This window comes from Mobula birostris, chromosome 22 (assembly GCF_030028105.1).
Source record: "Mobula birostris isolate sMobBir1 chromosome 22, sMobBir1.hap1, whole genome shotgun sequence".
NCBI classification, from domain to species: domain Eukaryota; kingdom Metazoa; phylum Chordata; class Chondrichthyes; order Myliobatiformes; family Myliobatidae; genus Mobula; species Mobula birostris.
Window position 1 is genome coordinate 8819781 of NC_092391.1, and position 22491 is coordinate 8842271.

Here is a 22491-nt window from a genome sequence, read left to right on the forward strand (position 1 = left end):
CCCAACCAGCCTGGGGTGCCCTATTCTACCCATGTGACTATTAATCTACCTATTGGTCTTTAAAATATGGGAGGAAACTGGAGTACTTGGAGGAAACCCACCTGGTCATGGAGAATGTACAGACAATGGTGGGAATTGAACCAGGGTCACTGGCGCTGTACTAGCATTAACGCTAATCGCTACGCTACCATGCCAGCCCAAAGCTTTTTTCTCTCCCATTATTTTAGCAGGGAATCTCCCTTGGAACAGCACAGAAGGAACTGCTGTTCTACCTACAATTCATTTCTGTTCATATCTTTAGTGCTATGGCTTATGAATTGCTCAAGACTACCACTGGATTCTTAGATTACTCAGCCGTTGTTGTTTCCTTTGCATGTCAATCAAAGAAGGGATTATGCAGCTTTGTAGAGGTGCTTCTTCATAGTTCCAGTGACCTAATTCAATCCTGATCAATGTGTAGAGTTTGCACATTCTCCCTGTGACCAAGTGGCTTTCCACCAGCCGCTCTGATTTCCTCCCACATCCCAAAAAATTACAAGTAGGTTAATTGCCCACTGTAAATTTTTGCTAGTGTTAAATGTGAGTGGTGGCAACTGGAGGGATTTGAGGTGACTGTAGGGTGGGGGGAGGAAATAAAAGAACTGTTGGGGCTCCACGTGCACTTGCTGGACAAGTTGGACCTGTTGGATGTTTCAGTGAAGGAGGTGAGACTTTACTGAAACTCAAGGTCAGATGGAAACAGGATAATTGGATGTTGAGTTGATTCATAAGGAACTGCATAGGGATTTCTTCTTGCAAAAATGGTCTGCAGTCTCAGGGATTTTCTACCGTGAGGGTTATGGAGGCTTAATCAATGCAAGTATTTAAAGAGGAAATAGATCAATCTTTAAAAGATTGAGGGAATTGAGGACTCTGCAGGTCTGGACAGAAGAGAAGTTGAGGGCTGGGGCAGATCAGTCATCAGTCTGGATGGCGAGACAGGCTTGAAGGGCCAGGTCATACTCCATTTTTTTTGTTGCTGCAAAGAGTCTGTGGTAACTCCAAGACTAATTTTCTGTTTATTTTCCTCTGTTTTTAGATAATGAGATTGTCTGTTTTCTCAAAGTTCAGCTGGCCGAAGCCATCAATTTGCAAGATAAGCACTTGATGGCACAGATTCAAGAAACAATGCGCTGCGTTAGCAGGTTTGACAACAGGACCTGCCGCAAGTTGCTTGCTGCCATTGCTGAGGACTATAGGTAGAATGTATTCATTGTTTCGTAAATACAAACGTAGAAAATACAGTACTGTGCAAAAATCTTGGGCACATGTATATAGCGAGGGACCTTAAAACTTTTGCACAATACTGTATTTGTCAACTTGGAACAGTGAATTTGTAAATCTGGCAGGAGTAAAGGATGTTGGGGATGGCGAGGATGGAGTGCAATGTGAGGGGTGTGGGACAACGGGCAGAGGTGATGCGGGTGCAGACGTACCCAGCCCTGAGACACTGTGCAAGGTCATTTGATTACAAACAATTGATTTATTGATTATTACATAATGCCTCTCTGGTGCTTCCTGCTCCCTCCCCTCTCCCTTCTTTTCTTCCTAACTAAGATTCCCCTCTCCCAGCCCCCTTCCCACTCTCAGTCCACAATAGTCATAGTCATACTTTATTGATCCCGGTGGAAATTGGCTTTCGTTACAGTTGCACCATAAATAATAAATAGTAATAACACCATAAATAGTTAAATAGTAATATGTGAATTATGCCAGTAAATTATGAAATAAGTCCAGGACCAGCCTATTGGCTCGGCGTGTCTGACCCTCCAAGGGAGGAATTGTAAAGTTTGATGGCCTTAGGCAGGAATAACTTCCTATGACGCTCTGTGTTGCATCTCGGTGGAATGAGTCTCTGGCTGAATGTACTCCTGTGCCCAACCAGTACATTATGTAGTGGATGGGAGACATTGTCCAAGATGGCATGCAACTTGGACAGCATCCTCTTTTCAGACACCACCGTCAGAGAGTCCAGTTCCATCCCTACGGCATCACTGGCCTTACGAATGAGTTTGTTGATCCTGTTGGTGTCTGCTACCCTCAGCCTGCTGCCCCAGCAACAGCAAACATGATGGCACTGGCCACCACAGACTCGTAGAACATCCTCAGCATCATCCGGCAGATGTTAAAGGACCTCAATCTCCTCAGGAAATAGAGACGGCTCTGACCCTTCTTGTAGACAGCCTCAGTGTTCTTTGACCAGATAACAAAATCTGGTTTATCATCACTCACATATGTCATGATTTTTTTGTTTTTTGAGATAGCAGTGCAGTGCAATAGATAAAATTACTACAGTACTATGCAGAAGTCTTGGACATCCTAGCTATATATATATAAGACTTCTGCGCAGTACTGTAGAACATACTATTGAACAGTGCAGCACAGCACAGGCCTTTCAGCCCATGATGTTGTGCAGACCTTTTAACCTACTCTAAGATCGATCTAACCCTTTCCTTCCTTATAGCCCTCTCTTTTTCTTTTATAATATCCCTCTCTCAAAGAGTTTCTTAAATGCCCCTAATGTATCTGCCTCTACCACCATCCCTCGCAGGGTGTTCTATGCACCCAACACTCTGTAAAGAACTTATCTCTGACATTCCCCTTAACTTTCATCCAATCACCTTACTTAACACTGAAACCCTGTATGTCTTTGGTCTGTAATGTTTTGCCAGTGTTTCCTTGCAGCTGTGTTTCTCAGCTTGCTGCATCTTCTCTGTGTTGTGGGTTACAGCCTAGTTTACCGTTGAATTGCTGCTGGGTTAATTCAACATTAACTACACTGTAACTTCCTTTCTCTTTGTTTAAGAAAACGAGCTCCATATATCGCTTACCTGACACGATGTCGCCAGGGGCTCCAGACTACACAAGCCCACCTTGAGAGACTCTTGCAAAGGGTGCTGAGAGATAAAGAAGTTGCCAACAGATATTTCACAACAGTTTGTGTGAGACTATTGCTTGAAAGTAGGGAGAAGCATATTCTGGAATTTATTAAAGGTAACGTAAATTCTTTTCAATTGACTGCTAACAAACCTTGTTTTTTTTTTAAAAAATTATTATTGCATTGCATGCAAAACTTTGAATTATTCATCATCATCATTGTGTGCCATGTCATATGGTGTGGGCAATTGTGGTCTTGACTATGATTGTTCTTGGCAAATTTTTCTACAGAAGTGGTTTGCCATTGCCTTTTTCTGGGCAGTGCCTTTACAAGGTGGTTGACTCCAGCTATTATCAATACTTTTCAGAGATCGTCTGCCTCACAACAGTGGCCGCATGACTGGAACTGTGACATGCACCTGCTGCTCATACAACCCCACCACCTGTTTCATGGCTTCATGTGATCTGATGGTGGGGGGGGGGGGGCGCTAAGCAGGTGCAACACCTTGCCCAAAAGTGACCTGTAAGCTAGCAGAGGGAAAGAACACCTTCCGTCACCTCTGTTTCTCTGCCCCATGCCACCCAGTTACTACTGCATGCTCATTTAAAGCATAACATTTTAAACCATGTGGTAGAGTGAACCTATTCAGTCAATGGCTGAACCATATCATTCAAAATTCCAATAATTGTGCAGAATTGGCTGATTTCAGTCATTTCCAAGTTGGTTTTGCACGATTGTCGTGAGCATCCTTTGTTCATGAAAGAAAGTGAACATTCTCTCATTCAGTCCAACAGTCTCTTTCTTGTGGGGAAATTGGGTGAGATGGCTACTGATACTTTATACTTTAGTCATGGTCATAGTCATACTTTATTGATCCCGGGGAAAATTGGTTTTCGTTACAGTTGCACCATAAATAATAAATAGTAATAGAACCATAAATAGTTAAATAGTAATATGTAAATTATGCCAGTAAATTATGAAATGTCCAGGACCAGCCTATTGGCTCAGGGTGTCTGACTCTCCAAGGGAGGAGTTGTAAAGTTTGATGGCCACAGGCAGGAATGACTTCCTATGATGCTCTGTGTTGCATCTCGGTGGAATGAGTCTCTGGCTGAATGTACTCCTGTGCCCACCCAGTACATTATGTAGTGGATGGGAGACATTGACCAAGATGGCATGCAACTTGGACAGCATCCTCTTTTCAGACACCACCGTCAGAGAGTCTAGTTCCATTCCCACAACATCACTGGCCTTACGAATGGGTTTGTTGATCCTGTTGGTGTCTGCTACCCTCAGCTTGCTGCCCCAGCACACAACAGCAAACATGATCGCACTGGCCACCACAGACTCATAGAACATCCTCAGCATCGTCCGGCAGATGTTAAAGGACCTCAGTCTCCTCAGGAAATAGAGATGGCTCTGACCCTTCTTGTAGACAGCCTCAGTGTTCTTTGACCAGTCCAGTTTATTGTCAATTCGTATCCCCAGGTATTTGTAATCCTCCACCATGTCCACACTGACCCCCTGGATGGAAACAGGGGTCACCGGTACCTTAGCTCTCCTCAGGTCTACCACCAGCTCCTTAGTCTTTTTCACATTAAGCTGCAGATAATTCTGCTCACACCATGTGACAAAGTTTCCTACTATAGCCCTGTACTCAGCCTCATCTCCCTTGCTGATGTCGCCGTTATTGGCGCCAAACAATTGGTACTAGAACGTACAATCATCACAGCGATATTTGATTCTGCGCTTCACACTTCCTGGATTACAAATATTAAATATTAAAGGTATTAAAAATAGTTAAAATTAGTAAATATTAAAAATTTAAATTATAAATCGTAAATAGAAAATACAAAAATGGAAAGTAAGGTAGTGCAAAAAAACTGAGAGGTAGTTCCGGACATTTGGAGGGTACGGCCCAGATCCGGGTCAGGATCCGTTCAGCAGTCTTATCACAGTTGGAAAGAAGCTGTTCCCAAATCTAGCCATATGAGTCTTCAAGCTCCTGAACCTTCTCCCGGAGGGAAGAGGGATGAAAAGTCTGTTGGCTGGGTGGGTCGCGTCCTTGATTATCCTGGCAGCACTGCTTCGACAGCGTACGGTGTAAACGAGTCCACGGACGGAAGATTGGTTTGTGTGATGTGCTGCGCCGTGTTCACGATCTTCTGCAGCTTCTTTCGGTCTTGGACAGGACAACTTCCATACCAGGTTGTGATGCACCTTAGAAAAATGCTTTCTCCGGTGCATCTATAAAAAAATTAGTGAGGGTTTTAGGGGACAGGCCAAATTTCTTTAGTTTTCTCAGGAAGTAAAGGCGCTGGTGGGCCTTCTTGGCAGTGGACTCTGCTTGGTTGGACCAAGTCAGGTCATTTGTGATGTTGACCCCAAGGAACTTAAAGCTTCTCTCCTGTTCCACTTGTGCACCACCGATGTAAATTGGGTCGTGCGGTCCGCTACTCCTTCTGAAGCCAACAACCAATTCCTTCGTCTTGCTGATGTTGAGGGATAGGATATTGTCTTTGCACCATGCCACCAGGTTCTTAATTTCCCCTTTGTACTCAAATTCATCATTATCCGAGATACGGCCTGCAAGGATTTAGTCACTGAAAGATTACTGGAGAATGGCCAGTGTCCATGATATCCTTTCCCAATAGGAAACCAGAAAAAGTAATGGAAAACATGGCATTCTTCCCAGGAGATTACATGGCTATCAGAGAAAGCTGGGAGTGGGGGTAATTAAGTATTTAGTTATAATATTCCAACTGCCATTGTTTGGTTCAGCTGGCCTTTCCCAGTTAAATTTTAATTCCAAAAATACATATGCGCCTCAGATTCTTCGAATTCATTTTGATTATTGTTCAATGGCAGGGAGGAATTGATGAGTGCTGACAAAGAATATCATGCTGATTAAGCAAAAGATTGAGACAAGTTACTAGTTTTAATGTTTGTGCTTGCCTTCCACACAAAAAAAATGTGAATGTATTGGGCTTTTGGTTTGTTTGTTGAGTAGGCTAGTGCTCTGGCCATTACTTATTAGACTTGGTGTAGAGATATACTCAAATCTAGCAAGATATTGAACTACTTGCCTTGCCACCCCTCCATTATTTGGTTCCATTCTTCATTTTCCTTCTTATCAAACTACATAACATGCAGCCCTTTAAGTTCCATTACTTGTAACACTAGTTGTGGAGCAGATTTGATTGGTTCAATGGCCTAATCCTTCTCCTATATCTTAGATGGTCTTTATTGCCTCCACTTACTGTATCACCTCCCAGCATCAATCTCCACTCTCCCTTCCCTGCCTGGCTCCATCTGGCAATCGACCCTTCCTAAGCTGCATCTGCCTACCTCCTGTCAGCTCTTGCCTTACTCTTCCTCCTCACCTTTATACTAGCTAACTCCCTCTGCAGCAGATAAAGGGACTACCCATTTCCCTCCAGAAATGCTGCCTGGCTTAGTTCTTCTGGCTGCTCATTTTTATTTCGTTCCAGCCTCTGCAGTCTGTTGTGTCTTCGTGTTTCCATAACTATCCCTATTTTCTAATGGCTACAAACGTTGGCATTTATTTTATGAACCTTATTATTGTATTCTTTGTGGATGTGAAAGCCCATATTTAATGTATAACACTTTGCTACAGGTGATCAGTTGTAGTTCAGGATCAACTTTATTTGCCATATATATTTACATGCGTTAGGAATTTGTTGTGGTGTTTTAATCAGTGTAACAAAAATCAACATTCAACAATTATAAAGAACAAAGGGTTATATAAAGCAACACACATAAAAGTTGCTGGTGAACGCAGCAGGCCAGGCAGCAACTTTTATGTGTGTTGCTTGAAATTCTAGCATCTGCAGATTTCCTCGTGAAGGCTTATATAAAACTAAAGTTGAGGTTAAAATGCAGATATTGAATGAAATATGCATAAATACTTAAATACCAGCTTGTATTTACAATGTAAATAGCATTATAAAAATGGTTTAAGGTGTTTATTTACATTGTAGTGAACTGGTGGGGATAATAGAGGGGTGGGGGGGGGGGTGCTAACCTGAATAGTTGATCAGATTAACTATTGAATATTAAGTCAAATAGGGCTTTCTGCATAATTGTCAATCACAATTGTGTGATCAGTGGATTTTAAGTCAACTTGTGTGCTAGGAACTTTTACTATGCTGGCAAGATGTTTCATCTTTATGGAAAATTTCAATTGTTAATGTGTTTTGAAATTACAATGCAAAATATTGTTATATATAAATGTATATAGACTGATTGTATGTCCATAAAGTGACACTAAGTACAGGAGTATCTGTACGTAAGGTGACTGATGGAAAATGATAAAGTAGGGCTGGTGGGAATGGGTGGAGGTGTTGGCTTGGGGGAGCTTAACTGTTTTTCAGTCTGGTGGTCCTGGTGTGAATGCTGCGTAGCCTCTTTTCTGATGGGAGCGGGGCAAACAGTCCATGAGCAGTGTGGATGGGATCCTTCTAGTTATTGCTGCGTCATGAAGGATCCTTACTCGCGCTAGAGACAGTTAAACTGCTTAATTTGACATAGATGGGCTCAGGTTGAAAATGTTTTAGTTTTGAACTTGTAGGTCTCCGAATGTTTTTGAAGTGTGTAATCTACAGCTTCCTCTGATGTCTTGGCTCTTGTCAAGAGAAGCCCTCCTCCCCTTAGCGTCAAGCCAAATAGATCAGAGGCACCCATACTGTGCTGGCTAATTTTTGGTTTGTGAAGCAGTTGGGGCGCAGTGTTGGCTCTTAGTGATGCTGGGCTAGTTAGGAGGAGGATCAGCCAATATTCTGTTTGAAGCTTCTGTGAACTGCCTTGGGACATTACAGCCACTATATAAATACAAGTTGTTGTTCTTGCTCTTGATTGCTATCCATTAACCCACACTGAGAAGTTTGTTGGCAGTGGGTGAAAGCAGAATCTGGCTAGACTGTGACGGTCTCCATGGAAAATATCCTGCCAAGATTCACTGTTACAGCTTGCAGGTGAGGCACTAGAGGGCAGGCAGTGTCTGCTAAATGAAATTCCCTGAAAGCTGGCACTGTTGGAAGAAGAGGGTGGGAACTGAGAGATGCTATGGCCTAGGTTCTTAAAGAAGTAACTATTTGTGCACTGCTTGATTTAGCCTCACTCTTTGTGCAGACTTCCAGAATCTCACTGCAGCAGATGACAAAACAGCCTTAGTGGAAGAATTCTTGCAGTCGTTGTATGGAGCGATGGCACAGGATGTTATCTGGCAGAACGCCAGTGAGGAACAGCTCCAGGATGCACAGATGGCAATTGAGCGCAGTGTCATGAACCGCATTTTCAAACTTGCCTTCTACCCCAATCAGGATGGTGATATTTTACGTGACCAGTAAGTAACAATAAATATTGCGCACAACTTTTGAAAAGGTACTCATGTGGTTCCTTTTAGTTGTTATTGAGCCCCATAAAAAATGCTTTTTTTCCTGTAATTAGGGCATTAATAAAGGCATAGATTACTAATGAAACTGGCCTTCAAAAATGTTTATTGGAAATGCCATTCGAAAAACTGACTTCATAAACAGTGTAGTTGTTGATAACTTACTACATTAACGTTTGAAAAGGTGATATTTAACTACATATTGCAGATAGCAACTGCACTTGAGCTTAAAATTCAAATGTTGGAAATTTTTCTCCTACTGTGAAGGTTGCAGCTATATTTAATCTTATGTATTGCCCCTCAGGGTGAAGAGCCAGTAGAGTTTAAATGCTACAGTGTGCAGTACAGAGTTCAGATGTAATAGCTATGAGAGAGGGAGAGAGAGTTTTCAGCTCTGAGGTGGAGTCAAATTGTATATTCCCTGGTCAGAAATTAAACAACTTGAGACTGTCGCAATATGGACCAAAGAAATGATGTAATAGATACCTTAGTATCTATTATGCAAACAATATTACAAATGCATGTGTGTGAAACTGCTTGTATTATAAAGCAATACACACAAAATGCTGGAGGAACTCAGCTGGCAATTTATTTTCTGAGGTACTTTGAGGTGTTTGTGATTAAGTGCTAAACAAATGCAAGTTCTAACCAAGACAGTTAAGAAGCAGAATTTTTTTTTACACCTGATACGCAAAAATCTGATTTTGGAAGATGGTATGTTCAAAACTTTTAAACTAGGAAGACCACAAATACTCTTGTGATTTTTATAATGTGTATTGAATTTGTCCTTTGCAACTTCTATGCAATTATATATGTATAATATTGTGTCTGATTGGCTCCCCATTTCACTCAACAATGAATCTGCCTGTAAAGTCTAAATTATTTCTGAAGTGGTCTATTTTGCACAGGACAAGAATTGGGTAAAAACAATGCACTCATACAAATAATTCTCAGATTCTTTTTCCTCCATTTTTATTTTTAAAACCTGCCTTAAGATAATTGTCTCAAATATGCTGTATAATTGCTATTGTTGTTTAAACAAATTTAATTAAGTTTTAAGCTGCAAATTTAGTTGACCTTAACCTTTTGTTTCTGTAATCTTTTTTTCCAGGCTCTTCTATGAGCACATTCAACGTCTCTGTAAAGTTGTCACTGCAAATCACAGGGCACTTCAAATTCCAGAGGTAATAACTTAAGGAAATTTAGTATTTGGCAAATCTATGCAGAAGAGTTCTGGAAGAGAATTTCTAAATATTACATTTAAAAACAAAAAATGCAGGAAATGTTCAGTAGGTGAGACAATGGCAGTGGAAAGAGAAAGGGTTAATGTTTTAGGTTAGAAAATACTTCAAAGCTAGAAAAGAGAGGTTTCCTAGCCAAATCAGCATGGCGGTTGTTGTCAGATCTGGGCCTGGATGAAAGGAGCAAAAAACAAGCAGCTCGTAGGGATGGGGGAGGAGGCAGAACGAGCCTCTTGTTGGATTTGGAGGTGAGAGGAGGGGAGCTGGAAGTCAGGAACAGATGGGCAGTGATTTGGCCACCACTGCCGGCCCACCAACTGGTGAGTGTCGTGGTTAAGGGCCAAAACACTCGGTGAAGGTTGGGAACCACCTGATGACATCTGCTCCTGGCTGAAGGCTACGGTTACCTTATAAGGTAACTGGAGAATGCACCCTAACAGGTGTTTGTAACAAGAATGCAGAGGAGTTGGGTAGGACAAAGGGAATATCTATGATAGGACAAGGTTAGGGTTGGCATGGAAATGAATTAAAAGTGTCGGTTGATGTTTAAATGGAAGCAGTTAGAAACTATTAAGTATGGACAGAGTAAGTTCAAACAAAGGAAAACAACAGGAATCGCTTACTCACTCTTCCTTCAGTTAGTCCTGACGAAGGGTCTCGGCCACCAGCAACTTTTATGTGTGTTGCTCAAACAAAGGAATGTCAGATTCTACCACAGGACTGGTCTTTTTCCCCATCTGCTGTTGCAGCATTTTGGAGACATGGTAGTTCTTTGTGGTCTCCTTTTCTGTCCCCACCACACACACTCTGTGGCACTTGCTCATGTAGGCACAGGAGAATCAGATCTTATCCTTTTACGGCTTCCATTCTCCCAATCTAGGGACACAAGCAGTCTTTCCAGTGCAGGAGCGATTCAAGTTACTTCATTTTGGTGTTCACACTGTTGCAGATCCCCCAGATAGAATTTGGCACTCCCTGTTGTCTACCACTTTAATTCTCCATCCCACTCCCATTCTATACCAGCCACCCACTGTAACACTGAGGCTCTCAACAAAATCTTCTATCTGCATATGTTGCAGCCTTTTAGAATCTGCATTTAATTCTAGATCCTTGAGTAGCCACTGTCTCTCAGAGCGGGCTGAATTTGCCATCCCGTAATTTATCTTGTGCAGATGCCGGAATTCCAAAGCAACAGACACAAAATACTGGAGGAACTCAGCAGCTCAGGCAGCATCCATGGAAATGAACCAACAGTTGACGTTTCAGGCTGAGAGTCTTCCTCAGGACTGGAAAGGAAAGGGGATGATGTCAGAATAAAAAGGTGGGAGAGGGAAAGGAGGATAGCTTGAAGTGGATAATGAAGCCAGGTGGGTGGGAAAGGTAAAGGGCTAGAGAGGAATGAATCTGATAGGAGAGGAGAGTAAACCATAGGAGAAAGGGAAGGAGGAGAGACACCAGAGGGAGATGATAGGCAGGTGAAAAGAGATAAGAGGCTAAAGTGGGGAATAGAAGGGGGGTGGATTTTTTGTTTAACTGGAAGAGGAAATTGAGTACAACATGACTTGGCTGAACGTGCCCTGCATGTTGTAATTTTTATACTCGTTTTTTTAACCACCTCACTTTCTAACTGCCCTTGTATTACAACTTTTGTTAATTTTCTGCTGACTGCCCATATTAATCCATTGACAGGATAGGCTTTGTAGCTTATATCCATTGGCAACCCTAGCATTGTCCCTATCAGAGAGATCCCCATTGTCTTGTCCAACCATTCCCCCACCTTCTCTTGTTTTCAACTTGAAACGTTTTCCTTCCTACAGATGCTGTTCATCTTACTGAATGTGTCCTGTGTTTTCTGGTTTTATTTCAGATTTTAAGTATCTACAATTTTTTTTTTGTAAATTTCATTGTAAATACAGCATTTCCTTGTGGATAAATTGGAACCAATAGATGTACTATATCTGGATTTCAAGAAAACCTTTGCTAGGGTGTCAGTATGTTATTGCAGAAAGTGGGAGCTCATGGTTTAGGAAGTAATTTTACAACGGATAGAAGACTGGCTAATGGAAAATTGAGATTAGGCATAAGTGGGTTGTTTTCTAGATTGGCAAGATGTAGCAAGTGGTGTACCACAGGGGTTTGTGCTGTGGCCTCATGTTTTTACAATTTGGTAATTCTGTGTATTATTTCACATGTACCAAGAGAGTGAAACACTTTGTTTAGCATCCATTCAGATAATTTAATTACAACAATGCACTGAGGTAGTTCCAAGGAAGACAGTAGAATGAACTGTTACAGTTATAAAGTACAGTGGAGGCGCAAAATAAAGAGCAAGGGGTAGATTGAGAGGTTAAGAGTCCATCACTCTTGTAGATGCCACTGAGTGGTATGGTGGTTAGATTTGCAGATGACACAAAAATGAGCAGGAATGGAAGTTGCAAAGAGGACATTGGAAGACTTCAGGGAGCAAAACGGAAAGCAAGTGAACAAATGAATCTGCAAGTGCAGTTTGTGGGACATGTGAAGTTGTCTACAAAAGAAACAAATGATATAAATGGTGACTGACTGTAGCAGGCTGAGATGCAGAGGGATCTCAGTGTTATCATTCATTGCCAGGACAATTAAATGCAGAAGTAGACAGACTTTTTCACTCAGGGTGAAAAAAAGCAGTGGAACCTGAATCTTTGAATGTTTTGAAGGTGGAGACAAATAGGATATCTGAGAAGGTGATAAAGGGGCCCATGGATAAACAAGTGTACATTTCTAGCAGAACAGGCTTGGGGAATTTAGTAGCCTTCCCTTGTCCCTCATCCCTTTGGGTTGTAGCTTCCTTTGCAACTAGAAAAAGTATCTACAAGTACATTGAGGATTTGATATTTTCACATAATTAGGCTTAGTTAGAACCTGGAAGTGTGGCCCATTAGAATGAAGCATTTACACTTTGTCTCTCTGCAGCACAGAATGGTATAATATAATTGGAGCAAAAATGATGGCGTGGATTTGGACTAGATAAAGGTTATTCCATGCATATCCCTTGTAGATGTATATAGAACTGAAATTATCAGTGAAGCATTTGACGTGAAAATTGGCGTGCAAGTATTAACCACTCTTTGGATCCAGCCTTGCACTTGATTCTTCCCCTCCCCCCACCCACACTCACCTGGTTGTGATACAGAGGGTTGGTCTCGCTGACCCTCCCATCCTGTGGGCCGATGTGTAGGCTCACCACCAGCAAGATTAGGCCCTGCTTTCCAGAGAGACCCTGCAGGCTTTACCAGGAAGCAAAACATGGGGTGAAGCTTTGTATTCTGTTGAAGCTGAGGCTGCTTAGTGGTTTGGCTCTGACATTTAGTCAGTCAGGATCTGAGAAAGCTGGTGTGAACAATTAAGATCAAAACACATTGAAACACTTGGAAATCAGGTTCCCTTAGGTACTGCTGGTCATAGCCTGCAAGATTTACCTCCATCTTTGGCTGCCCAGTTTGAGTTATGTTGGTTTTTGGTAACCAAGTCTTAAAGTCAATCTGATGAACTTTGGTGAAAACTGAATATTTAAATTAAAGTCCAAATTATTTTTTATATACTTTCTCAGTTCTTGATCTCTCATGCTTCAAGCAAGTTCAATAGAATACTTGTGGCACCAGGAATTTGCCACCAATCTTTCCTAACAAATTGGCTTCAGAGCACATTTTTTATACCGGTGTGTTGTTAGCTCTTCGTTTGAAGAGGTGTTTTTTTTTACCAAGTCTCTTCCTATTTCTTTGCTTCCCATTAATCTTGCTATTCTCAGCTCAGCAGATTACCTGTTCTCATCTCCAACAGTTTAACAGTTTCTCTGATAGCAGTGCCAGAATGTAAAAGAGAGAGGGAGAGAAAGATCCGTAGTGAGTGTGATTTGAGTCTGTGTTTGCTTCCCTTTCTTCACCCTGACAGTCGCTGAAACATTGGAGCTAAACCCATATCAAGGCAGCTTCGTTTCATTTTGTTTTGTAATGTTTGAGCCAAGTTGACTTTGTAACTGGGTAGTTTGAACCTAGCTGTGAATCACTCTGCTGTTCATTTTTTTCCTCTATTTTTCTACACTATTCCCTTGCCTGGTGGTGAGAGAACGTACAAATTCCTTAGTCAGTGGTGGGAATTGAACCCCAAGCACTGACGCTGTAAAGTGTTATTTTAACTGCTACGCTACTGTGTCGTCCACATATACAGTTTATACAGTATATGTATATTATGTATGCAGCTTAGCAAATGCAACTTGCTATTCAGAATCGTTAAATAAAAGAAAATGAACATCGTGGGCAGAAACTTCATGGCGTTTCTTCCCCACACCACCACCCTCCCCTCCTTTGCTATCTCCTCCACTTCAATGCAAATCTACATTGCTCTCTCACCTTTGAAGAGTATGTGCGATACAGTATCTAGACCCATTTTTTTGTGCTGTTAATTCACTGAGGTAACCTATACTTGTAGAGGGGTCTATTCTTCTCAGATCTTTCTGCCGCCAAAACAGAATTTACTGCCCAGTGCTCCAGCTCAAGGATCTAGTGAAATTTGTCCAATGTTGTCTGATGTTTTGAAATTCTTTTGTGCACTCAATGGAGGTCACCACTCTGGAGCTGGTCGGATGCCTACGCTGTGAAGTCTGTGGAGGTATTTTTGTTACAGGCAAATACACAAGGGAGCTGCACTTCTAAATTTTCTCTGCACTGCACAAATATTTCTGTTCATAGGTCACAGTAATTATAATCCTTTTTGTTAATATTGCCTGCGCTCTGAGATGCCACCTACTTAAAATAGAAATTAATTTGTAATCCTAATGGTTATGTTGAGATTGTGATATTGTGTACCTTGCGTACTTTCTGTACCTTTTTAGGTGTATTTGAAAGAGGCTCCATGGCCGTCTGCACAGTCAGAGGTTCGAACAATCAATGCATACAAGACCCCAAGAGATAAAGTTCAGTGTATCCTGCGAATGTGCTCCACCATAATGAATCTGTTAAGCTTGGCCAATGAGGACTCAGTCCCTGGAGCAGACGACTTTGTTCCCGTTCTTGTCTTTGTCCTCATCAAGGTGAGCCAACAGATGAATATCATTTTTTTTTAACAGGAGTGCAGTTATAATGCAGCCGTTCTAAAAAGCCACTGGTATTTTCAACTCTGCATACAAGCAAAGGGGTGCATTCTTCTGCTAGGCAAATAAAAAATTCTCTTGTCTTGAAAATTAAATTGCTTTTTGAACCATTTTATGCACTTATATATATTTTCACCTAGATAGCTGCAGCAAATTTCAGTTTCATTTAGATTGTCCATTGATCTGTTGATGTTTTTTTTTGATGAACAGTAGATAGCACCCTGAGGAATTTTGTCTAACCCTGTAATCACTAGGGTATTCAATGTGTGAAATCTTTGAGTAACACATACAAAATGCTAGAGGAATTCAGCAAGTCAGGCAACATCCATGGAAAGGAATATAGAGTCGATGTTTTGGGCTGAGACCCATCATCAGCATTTTGTGTGTTGTTACTCTGGATTTCCAGCATCTGCAGAATCTTTTGTGTTTGCAAAATCTTTGAACCTTGAACATTTTGACCACTTCTGAGTTTGGATGATAATGATGCTTTCTCTGCAAAAGGCAGCTACTTAATCCTATGCAAATTTATATTTTGAACTAAGAATATCATCTGCTGTCAGTAAGATGTTGTTCTAATGTATTTGGAGAAAAAAATCATTGTCATTAATTCCTGCAGGATTCTGTAGCACTAATGATGGTTTCTTCAGGCTAATTGGCAAGGCTAGACAATGCAACATGTCTGAGAGATGATGTAGTGGAGGTGATATAAAACACCTTTAATCTAATTGAACCATTCTCAATGCTTCTCGAATATCTAACATTTTATATGTATTTCCCATGAAGCATAAATTAAGACGTTGCTATTGAATGAGAAGTAATATATGGTCTGATTCTTTCTCCCTCCTGATTTTGTACGGCTTTTAATTCATCTCTTTTATACCTTTAGGCTAACCCACCCTGCCTGCTGTCCACTGTTCAGTACATCAATAATTTCTATGCCAGCCGGCTCAGTGGAGAGGAATCCTATTGGTGGATGCAGTTCACAGCAGCAGTTGAATTCATTAAAACCATTGATGATCGCAAGTGATGCAGAACACCACCTGCATGACAGACTGTTAGGAAAAGTGAAAAGATTTGCACCAACTGTTTGTGAGAAGGAGAGCTGAAGACTGAATCTTCTCTTGTATAGTACATGTACATAGTGTGGAGACATTTAAATGAAAAAAAAAAGAACTAGATTCAGTGGATCTTTACCAAAATTAACAATCAGATTTACTAACAGGTCTTTGTATCACTGTCAGCAATGCGAAAAGGGACCACACTTTTTCAGGTATTTCAGAACTTGAAACTGTACTGTAAGCAAATGACCCCTCTTCCCATCTGTTATTCTGGTCTGCATGAGTTCTCAACTGGGGCCTTAAGCAAGTGTTTCTTTGATTTTTGATTTCATTTACCATGCCCAAGCCAACCCCTCAACAATTTTATAAAAAGAATTAGCAAATTAGCAACTGATGGCTTAATGTCTTTTTCATGAGGAAGTAGGTCTTTTTTGTCAAGTATCCAGCCCAATCTTTCAGAGAAACTTGCATTTGACCGAACAATCAGAGTTTTCCTAAAAATTGCACACAGCAGAAATGCAATGTGTTGGAATTAGAGGTAAAGAGCCAACAGGTCTGTTATTTTATCTGAAGAAGTCACCACTTTGTGTTGCTTCAAAGTGTTCTTGGGCCTTCCAATAAATTATTTCCAAAGCCTGGACTTTTCTTTAAGCGAGCTGACATACCTGACATTGTAACCTTATTGGCATCTGTTTTAAGTGTTAACATTTAACCAGCCTGTTAGTAAAGGAGCATAGGACTCCACTGTTTTGTTGCTAGGGTTTTTATAAACCGAAGTTATATAATGATGCTTTATGGAGGTGATTTTATAAGGTTGTCTGTTTCACGGTTTCAAAGTCAAAGTGCTGGTTCTCAGTTCTTAAACTAGTTTCCTTATTGTGTGGCAAATAGTTGATCCAGAGACTAAAATAAACCAGTTTCTGCTGTCTGTATAAGGGATCCAGTTGTAGCCAGGGGATACAGAGACCTCTCTTCCCACAATCTCAACTCAGCAAGGGACATTGTCAAAGCAGCAACGAAATGCTGAACTCTTGCCTGCAATTGAATTCCAACCTTGACTGCTATTTGACTCCCTCATTTCCATGGAGGTTTTATTCTCCCCTGTGGGCATAAGGACCATCTCACAGAAGCACACCTCTTCATCTCCTGGAGCACACAAGGAAATTTGCAACCGTGACTGCCATGGCTGGGAGAGATGAAAATTTGAGTGGAAGACCAGCAAAAATCACTTCAGTCCCTCACAGCAGCTGAAACTTCCAGTTGACAGCAGTGCCTTTGTTGACAGCGAGAGTTAACATGTAACGGCCAACATGAATGGACAGCCATACATGACTGGTGCTGGCTGCACCTTTACAAAGCTGTTTCCAATAAATGGAGTAGGAAGGCATTGGGACTTGGCTTGTCTAGAACAATTTTCAGGTGAAACTGCCAAAATGCAGTGAGTCAGATGTTGATTGTTAGGATATACAGTATAAATGGCAAGGTATAAGAATTTAAATTATTGCATTTTAGGTTACATAATGAACACTCACGTGGTAGGATTAAATAATGGCAGCTCCAGTGAGTCAAGACTGATTTGTTTTTTTCTTTATTATATATAAATAAAGGGATCATTACTCAGTGGGTGGATAAATAGTAATATTAATGTAAATGCACCTGATTTTGCATATTTTTAGAAAATAAAGTAACTTAAGAGAAGAAGGTCTCCATTGTGCTAATCCGAAACCAGTCTAATATAAACCTGCCATCATTATGAAACTCACAGGCTACCAAAGACCTTGGATGTTTATGTGAGTTTGTCCCTTAGTGGCCATATAGAATAAAATCCTTCCTAATTTCGGATACCTGTCCTCACCTGAGACATCTCCAGCACATATCTAATGATACGATTTCAGTTTGGGTCAAGGGTTTGGAACGGTGAATACCACAGGAAGGGCTGTTGGATACATATTCTGAGGTTTCATATCTCAATATCAAGGAGGAAAGAGGTAGAGTAAGTACTTGCCCTCCAACCACTTTCTTGGCTTGGGGATGTTGGACACCACCATGTTTAATTGTAAATTATCTGAATTGTGGGAGAAAAATCTATACCTGTTCTAACTGAATGTATATTCGATGTGGAATTACAGTTTGTAGATATTTTAGTGCAAGTCTGGAGTAAAGGATCGATCTTATTTCAAACAGCAGCCTAAATATTCAGTATTTTATAGTCTTGAAGCAATGGGACACTTCATACCAATACAACCATGATCCATGTAACAACATCTTAGCTAGTTCCTACAATCTTTTTTTTTTAAAGTCTTTGCAATAAAAAGAAATTCCTGGAATGAATTTTAATGTGCACCTGCACACTTTAGTTAGTCAGTTGACATGGGAAGATTTGATGCTGAATATAATCAATGATATTAAAGCCATATAACTGGGAGATTTTAAAATGAATAGTCTGTTCACCTGATTATTACTATGAGAGTTACTCATTTCCTCTACTTGTAAGTAAAACTTCCAGCCCTGACAGACAGTTTAAGTTCAAGTTGATTTGAAACAACTTGCCAAAAACAAGTCCTATCTTTATTTTTATTTTAATGTAGTTAAGTTTGAGTGTGACTAAGTGTCTAGCTATAATGTACTAGTTAGCACTAATTTAAGGCTACATGATCAAATGGCATTTCTGAATATTTTTAATCTTGGGTTATACATCTGGGAATCTGAATTCCTTACACTAGTGCAAAACTTGGCCTGATGGTGTTAAAACTGGAAAAAAAAAGGTAATTTATGTATACTTCCAGCTGTGGGGTATTAATGCAGTTGGTATTATATGCAGGCATGAGGTGTCTGAGTCAATAACCTAAGCAAAATGGCTAGCAGAACCTAATCTGACACAAAAGTGCTTTACAGATCAGCTAGCTGGAGAAACCAGGATAGAGGATGAAATTCAAAACCTAGCTCCTTTTGGCTTAGTGTTACATTTCTCTGGTGTTGCCGACCCTCGTCTCAGCAGCATTGGGGTAATACACATCATGCTGGGCTTTTAATGGATATATAGGGAAGGTGCAGTTGAAGGCTAAAGACTAATTGGCTGAAACAACAACAACATTTGTCTTGCAGTTGCACTTTGAAGTAATTTTTAGACATTATGTTTTTTGTTTTTCTCACCTTAAGCATCAATTTAGGAAAGGAATTTAAATGTAAACAGTGGGACAGCTTAGGGATTGGGGTTTATTTATTTTACAGTTAGACTTTATGAAAACTGAAATGTCCGCTATTTATTTTTAACGTGCTTTCTCTGTGGGTTCATTCTAAGTTGCCTTTTGTGTTTTAAATTTTGAAGTACGGTCTTAACCATTTGAAGAATTTGCTTGGACAACTTGTGTATGAGTTGATTGTATCCATGGAGATTTTGAAATGTATGGAAACTATCACTTGCATACTGTATAACAAAAATAATTTAAAAAAGAAAAATTGCAACTGCTTTAATTAGACACGTAAAACCTGTACTGACAAGCATATCGACCCAGAAATGTATGTGAGGACCAAACCTACCACCATATCTGATGTTTTAGAACATCAGGAATGGACAACTAATGATTTTCTGCAGTTAGCAGCTAGGAACTTAGAAGGGAGTGTTATATTGAGAAGTTAATCTAAGCTAACGAAATACTGTGTTTTGTTTGTTAACTGCATCACCTGAATTACTGCCTCTTTGAAACTGTTAGAGATTTTTCAAAGCCTAAGTTAATGAGCTTGCACAATCTTGCACACGGGAAAAATGTATACTGTCTTTAAGGAGATTAATGTAATATATCAATCCATAATGCTAATTAAAGGGAGCTTTTTATCCCATTGTTGGTGTCTGCTGGTGAATTTGGTTCTTGCCATACTGAAGAATTGATTTCAGTGTTAATTTTCTGCATGCAGTGTTGGGTGGTCTTCATATTGTACAGCACATTAACTCATGGGTATATTTGTACCAACTAAAATTCATGCACATTGGCTCTAACGACTATAAGATGTGTATGAATTTCAACAGGATCTTGCATGCAAACTTAACAGCAACATTAGGAGCAGTAATGCAGTGGTGCTTGGTACAAATCTTTTGGCAGATACAATCAAGCAAAAGGAATTTAGTCTGTGCTTGATTGTACTATCGTAGGGAACTCTGCATTTACTATTGTAACCCTCCCGAGTTCCTGTCAGCAGGTGCTATATTGCGTCATGGGATTTCTGATGAAAAGTATTGAAGAGATGAATGGATGACTATATATGTTGGAGCTTTAGTGAACTACTTTTTAGAGTTCATAATCAAAAAATGCAGATACAGTCAGATGTTCTGCTTTCCTGTCATTCAATATGGGACAATTTCAGGTCTATTCCTTTTCCTTTTCCTTTTCCTGTTCCTTGGACGTATTGTGCACAAATATTTAAACCATCAGGACAATGCAACCAAAACCATGTTGTTCACAAAATTACTTATCAATGCAATTGATTGCTCAGTGAACTTTTAATTAAGGTTCTACATTATTGGTAATTTTTTGCTGGTTTTGCTCTGTGAGGTATTGGTTACTCCCAGTGATGAGTTAAGCAGATCCTCTTGTCCTTACCATCATGCAGCACAGAAAAAGGCCCTTTGGCCCTTCTAGTCCATCTTGAACTGTTATTCTGCTTTGTCTCATCGACCTGCACCTGGACCATAACCAGCAACCCCCCATACCCCTCTCATCCATCTGCTTACCTGAATTTCTCTTAAATATTGCACTTGAACCTGAATCCACCACTTCCACTGACATCTCGTTCCACATTCTCACCACACTGAGTAGAAAAAGTTCTCCCTCAGGTTCCCTTTAAATATTCCACCTTTTGCGCTTAACTCATGGCCTCTAGTTCAAGTCTCACCCAACCTCAATGGAGAAAACTATCTATAACTTTCATAATTTTGTATACTTCAATCAAATTTCCACTCATTTTCCTGCACTTCAGGAAATAAAGTCTTAACCTATTCAAAGTTCAAAGTAAATGTATTATCAACTGTACATTTTTTAAAAACTAATAATACTGAAAACATGAGTTTATTTTTTTGATATACAGAGTGGAATAGGCCCTTTGAGCCACACCACCCAGCAACGCCCGATTTTAACCCTGGCCTAATCATGAGCCAACTTTCAATGACCAATTAACATAACACTGGTACATCTTTGGAATGTTGGAGGAAACCAGAGACCCAGAGAAAGATCACATGGTCACAGGGAGAATGTACAAGCTCTTTACAGACAACAGCAGGAACTGAACCTGGGCCACTGGTACTGTAAAGCATTGTTATAACCACAATAGTCCTTGAAAGTGAGTCTATAGGTTGTGGTAAGTGACACTATCCATACTGGTTGAGGAGCCTAATGGTTGGGTTTAATTCAGGTCCTCAAGTCCCAGCAACATCCTTGTAAGTTCTCCCTGTACTCTTTCAGTGGTATTGATATCTTTGCTGTAGCTACCCACCTTCCCCTCCCCAAATCCTTTGCATTCTTCCATTTTCACGTAATTCAATGCTGCATCAAGTCTCCCACTCTCTTGCGACTGTCATGAGCATGTCCACACGTATGCTCAGATGTAATGGAAACATCACAGGTACATAGCATCATATAAGCAGCATTCACAAGACGAGCAAAAATCATTTTGAATCTTTACAGTAAAGAACTTAATTAGAACAAAAACAAATTCCATTGTGCAAAGTGGACGTCATGTTACAATGTTCTTATACTGCATTCATGCTGGTTGGTTCAAGGGCTGAGAGATTGAAGAGAAGTAACTGTCCTTGAACTTGATGTGGGATTTCAGGCTTCTGTATTTGCCCAATGGTAGCTGCAAGAATATGGAGTGGCCTGGATGGTGAAGACCTTTGATAGATGTTACCTTTTTGAGATGGCACCTCGAGCATTCACGCTCAGCTTTCTGAAGCATCATTCCATCTGCATCACCTTGTTCTCCATAATATTAGCTAGTGACAATTTGCCATGCTCAGGATTCTGCTTTAAATTAAACAATTTCAGTTAACACGTCTTTTCACTTTGATCTGCTGAGTTCTAATGAAGCACCATCCCTGTGAAATGTTAACTTCCTACTCAGTTGCTGCCTAGCCTGATAAGTATTTCCAGTATTTGCTGTTTTATAACTTGTGGAATCCATGGTAGGTGTGATTCTTTTATGGGGTTCTTCACAGATTCAGAATTCATAATTTCAGGACAGGTGCATTTTTTGTCTCCTGTCATTGTCTGTCCTATTTCTTCATGCAGTGGGGACTTGTTGCTGAAGTACAACTCAAAGGAAATTGTTGCTTTCATATCTTTACCTTCTGAAGCACATGGCTTTTATCCATTCGTGCCAAAGAAACCTGTGAGCTACTTTCTCTAATAACAAAACCAGGAAATGTACAGGAGCATGAAGAGACACACTGTTTTATGAACAACTTACATCCCTCCACCATCAGGTTTCTGAATGGACAATGAACTGACCCATGAACACTATATCACTGCTTTTGCTCTCTTTTAGCACTATTTTAAGTGTATTTCTTGTTGTAATTTATAGTATTTTTATGTATTCCTCTGGTTTGCTGCTGCAGAACAACAAATTTCATGATGTGTCAGTGATAGTAAACCTGACTCTGATTCTAAAACACAACAGGCCAGGCAGCATCTTATAGCTTTCTGCTCGGATTATCAGATGGCCTAATGGGAAGCTGCCCCTGA

At 40.4% G+C, this 22491-nt stretch overlaps 1 protein-coding gene across 9 annotated transcripts in view; it reads left to right on the forward strand.

Annotated features, from left to right (window-relative positions):
• The window catches only part of gapvd1 (GTPase activating protein and VPS9 domains 1), a 128753-nt gene extending 109172 nt beyond the window's left edge, over positions 1-19581 (forward strand). For all 9 annotated transcript variants that reach the window (XM_072239913.1, XM_072239914.1, XM_072239912.1 and 6 more), the window contains 6 exons: positions 1079-1238; positions 2846-3033; positions 8069-8282; positions 9442-9514; positions 14442-14639; positions 15586-19581. In XM_072239913.1, the coding sequence (XP_072096014.1) occupies positions 1079-1238; positions 2846-3033; positions 8069-8282; positions 9442-9514; positions 14442-14639; positions 15586-15726 (974 nt within the window). In that variant the 3' untranslated portion in view covers positions 15727-19581. The remainder of the gene's footprint in view (positions 1-1078; positions 1239-2845; positions 3034-8068; positions 8283-9441; positions 9515-14441; positions 14640-15585) is intronic.
• The last annotated feature ends 2910 nt before the right edge of the window (positions 19582-22491 follow it).